Here is a 3589-nt window from a genome sequence, read left to right as displayed (position 1 = left end):
GAAAATCGAACAGAACAATGGCAAGGCAAGTACTGCTGTTTGTGTCTCTGCTCTCCGTCAGCTCGGTGCTCGGGCAGGTCAGCTACACGATTCCGGAGGAGTTGCCTAAAGGATCTTTAGTCGGTAATATCGCACAGGATTTAGGTTTAGATATTAAACGTTTGACTTCAGGTAAAGCACGAATTTATACTCGAGACAGCGACGAGTACATCGAGCTGAACAGAGAAAGAGGAGTCCTCCTTGTTAAAGAGAGAATCGACAGAGAGGCGCTCTGCAGACAGACGACGCCGTGTGCTTTACATTTTCAGATTATTTTAGAGAATCCGATGGAGTTTTATAGTGTTACAGTGCAGATCACAGATATTAATGATAATGCACCAGCCTTTGAAAAGGGTGAACTTATTTTTAAAATCAGTGAGTCAGCTGTGATCGGGGCAAAATTTGTTCTCGAAAGAGCTGTGGATCTTGATGTAGGAGTCAATAGTATTCATGGATATCAATTGAAACCAACAGATAATTTTGCTCTGAAGCTGCACAATAACCCTGATGGAAACAAAAACGTTGAGATGGTGCTGCAGAAGCCTTTAGACAGAGAGAAACAGGAGCAGATATCTCTGGTGTTAACGGCTGTAGATGGAGGAGAGCCGCAGATGTCAGGAACGATGCTGATTGTCATCACAGTTTTAGACGTTAATGATAATGCTCCTGTTTTTACACAGCAAACATACAAAGCTACAGTCACTGAGAATTCACCAAAAGGAACCGTTGTTGCCACAGTCACAGCCTCAGATGCAGACCAGGGNGGTGTAATGAACAGAAAGGGCCGCTATTGACCAGAGTGTGGCAGTCTTAGATCGGGCTTGCAAATGTACCTCCCCCTTATATTGCGACCTGGTAGACAATAAAACACACACTAACCGCCTGCTCTCGCTTAAATGGAAAACTGCACACGGAAACCAACGGCTGCTATTTTTTGCTGAACATGTCTTTGAGACACTTTCGGAATTTATAACAATATTCACATGGATTACAGTTTTATTCAAAGAACAAAGGAATCCGACGGCGTAGCAATGAGACGGCAAGTACTGTTGTTCTTCTCGGTTTTCTCCGTCACATCGGTGCTCGGGCAGGTCAGCTACTCCATTCCCGAGGAAATGGAGAAAGGTTCATTAGTTTGTAATGTAGCTCAGGATTTAGGTTTAGATTTGAAAAGGCTCAAAACGGGCAGAGCTCGAATTCATTCTGGAGACAGTGCAGAATATATCGAGCTGAACAGAGACAGGGGTGTCCTCCTTATCAACGAGAGAATAGACAGAGAGACGCTTTGTGGAGAAACGACGCCCTGTGCTTTACATTTACAGATGATTCTGGAAAATCCCATGGAATTGTTTCGAATAACAATAGAAATCACAGACATTAATGACAATGCTCCCAGCTTTGCATCGAGCGAGAAACGTTTTGAAATCAGCGAGTCTGCCGTCATTGGCTCTAAATTTCTACTGGAGAAAGCTATCGATGCTGATATTGGTACAAATGGTCTCCAAAGCTATTCTCTTAAACCAACAAACAACTTCGCACTAAAACTAGAGAATCAGGCAGATGGAAGTAAAAAGGTAGAAATGGTTCTACAGAAGCCTCTCGATCGAGAGCAGGAGGAGCAAATAACGCTGTTGCTGACTGCTCTGGATGGCGGACAGCCGCGTATGTCAGGCACAATGCAGATCAACGTTAAAGTGTTGGATGTAAACGACAATGCACCAGTTTTCACTAAGCCAGTATACAAAGCAACGGTAATGGAAAACTCCCCGAGGGGAACTAGCGTTCTAACTGTTAGCGCATCTGACAAAGATGGAGGCTCTAACGGAGAAATATCATACGCCATTTCAAACAGCAAGCGTCGTTTATCCGACCTGTTTCAGATAGATAGAACAACTGGAGAGGTTATCTTGATCGGTGAAATAGACTATGAAAAAGCAAAGCTTTTCCAAATAGATGTCGAGGCTACAGATAACGGAGGGCTGTCTGATTCTAGCAAGATTCTAATTGATGTCACTGATGTTAATGACAACAGTCCTCAGTTGAAAATACTGTCTAAATCAGATGTTATTTTAGAAGACTCTCCTGAGAATACTGTAATTGCTATGCTAAGCGTAAATGACCCTGACTCTGAAAGAAATGGCGAAGTTAAGTGCAATATTAATGACGACATTCCTTTTAAAATACAAAACACAATGAATGGATTTTATAGTTTAGTAACAGAGGTAGCTTTAGATAGAGAAGCGGCTCCGCAATATAATATAACTGTGACCTGCTCTGATGAGGGAGTGCCCTCCCTCTCCAGCAGCGTCACTCTCACCTTACAGATCTCTGATGTCAATGACAACGTGCCTGTCTTTGNATGGATCCGAGTTGTACAGGAACGATGCAGCGGATGCAGAGTGAGAAGAGCATCCTGGATGAACCAGACTCTCCACTGGAGGTTAGTTTCATGAAACAAAACATGACTGTATCTATCTGTTATGTGGCATACTACACTGGGGTTTTGTGAAAGCTTGGAATCACAGTGCAGTGCACTGATGCTTTCTTCCACAGCCATTTCTCTATCCTTACAACCACTTTTCTTTAACAGTTTCATCATACATACTCTATAGCAACATGCATGTCATCCTATTGTTTGCAAAATTCAGCAACATGCAAGTTTTGTCCCTCTTAACTTAATCTGTACATACCTGGTTTAGCCAACTTTTGGTATAGTTACAAATTTGTAGCATTTCACTGTAGCAGATACTTAAAAACAGCATTAAATGCTTAAAATAAAAATAATAGCATGTATAAGATGGGCTTTGCAATGGAAGCATATATAACAGGTGAAGAAATATGGCCAATCATTTCAATACACTTAATTACGTTATCCCTTTACTGCAAAGATACAGCATCATGTCAGTGCTTCTCGTGGGCATTTTGTTAATTTATAGTAATAAAGCCTTATAACATACTTCAAGGTAATGCTGTGTTTTATTGCTAAGGACTTGGTGAATGACAATAGTTTGTTAATGGAAGCGGCATTGTACGAGATTGAGAAATATAATCTACAGACAATGATTCCAAGGCAGTCAGTAAGCTTGTGCCTTTCTTTATTTTTTGGTATTTTATTTGTCCTTTCTGGAAGTAAATATTGTTTGACTGTCTAACATATCATCTTGGTGTTCATTGCTGCAGAGTTAGTTTAATAAGTTGCTGAAGTTGAGGATGTTTTTTCCTTGTGGTCAGTTTATGTTTTTTTGCTACCAAAAGGTTATAAATTACAGAACATTTAAGTAATGTACCATGGCGTGGTTTGATCTTTCTGTAGCTTATTTCCCTGTAGGAGAGTCATAAATTCGGTCAACACTATGATCTGTTTCTGTGTTTAGAATTCAGTGTTAGTTTTGCATTCAATTCCAATATTCTTTTTGAGATTTAACTGTTTGTTTATCAACACAGCCTGTAGTTTTTGTACTAGTTAAATGAAGAAACTACCTACTCACCTCAGCAGTTGGACTCCCAAGCCAGGTGTTAATGTCCCAGAAGTATCTTGTGAACTGAGCAG

At 40.7% G+C, this 3589-nt stretch overlaps 1 protein-coding gene across 1 annotated transcript; it reads left to right on the top strand.

Annotated features, from left to right (window-relative positions):
- Nucleotides 1-1070: 1070 nt before the first annotated feature.
- Nucleotides 1071-2479, top strand: LOC103375574 (protocadherin beta-16-like; the record flags this gene model as incomplete). Its single annotated transcript, XM_008305884.1, has 1 exon — nt 1071-2479. A coding segment is annotated over exon 1 (1409 nt), but the record flags the coding sequence as incomplete, so codon positions are not given.
- Between the last annotated feature and the right edge of the window lie 1110 nt (nt 2480-3589).

The sequence above is a fragment of the Stegastes partitus genome, unplaced genomic scaffold, assembly GCF_000690725.1.
Source record: "Stegastes partitus isolate 25-593 unplaced genomic scaffold, Stegastes_partitus-1.0.2 Scaffold2677, whole genome shotgun sequence".
NCBI lineage: Eukaryota > Metazoa > Chordata > Actinopteri > Pomacentridae > Stegastes > Stegastes partitus.
The sequence above is the reverse complement of the archived record's forward strand: the minus strand, read 5'-3'. Positions and strand labels throughout refer to the sequence as shown.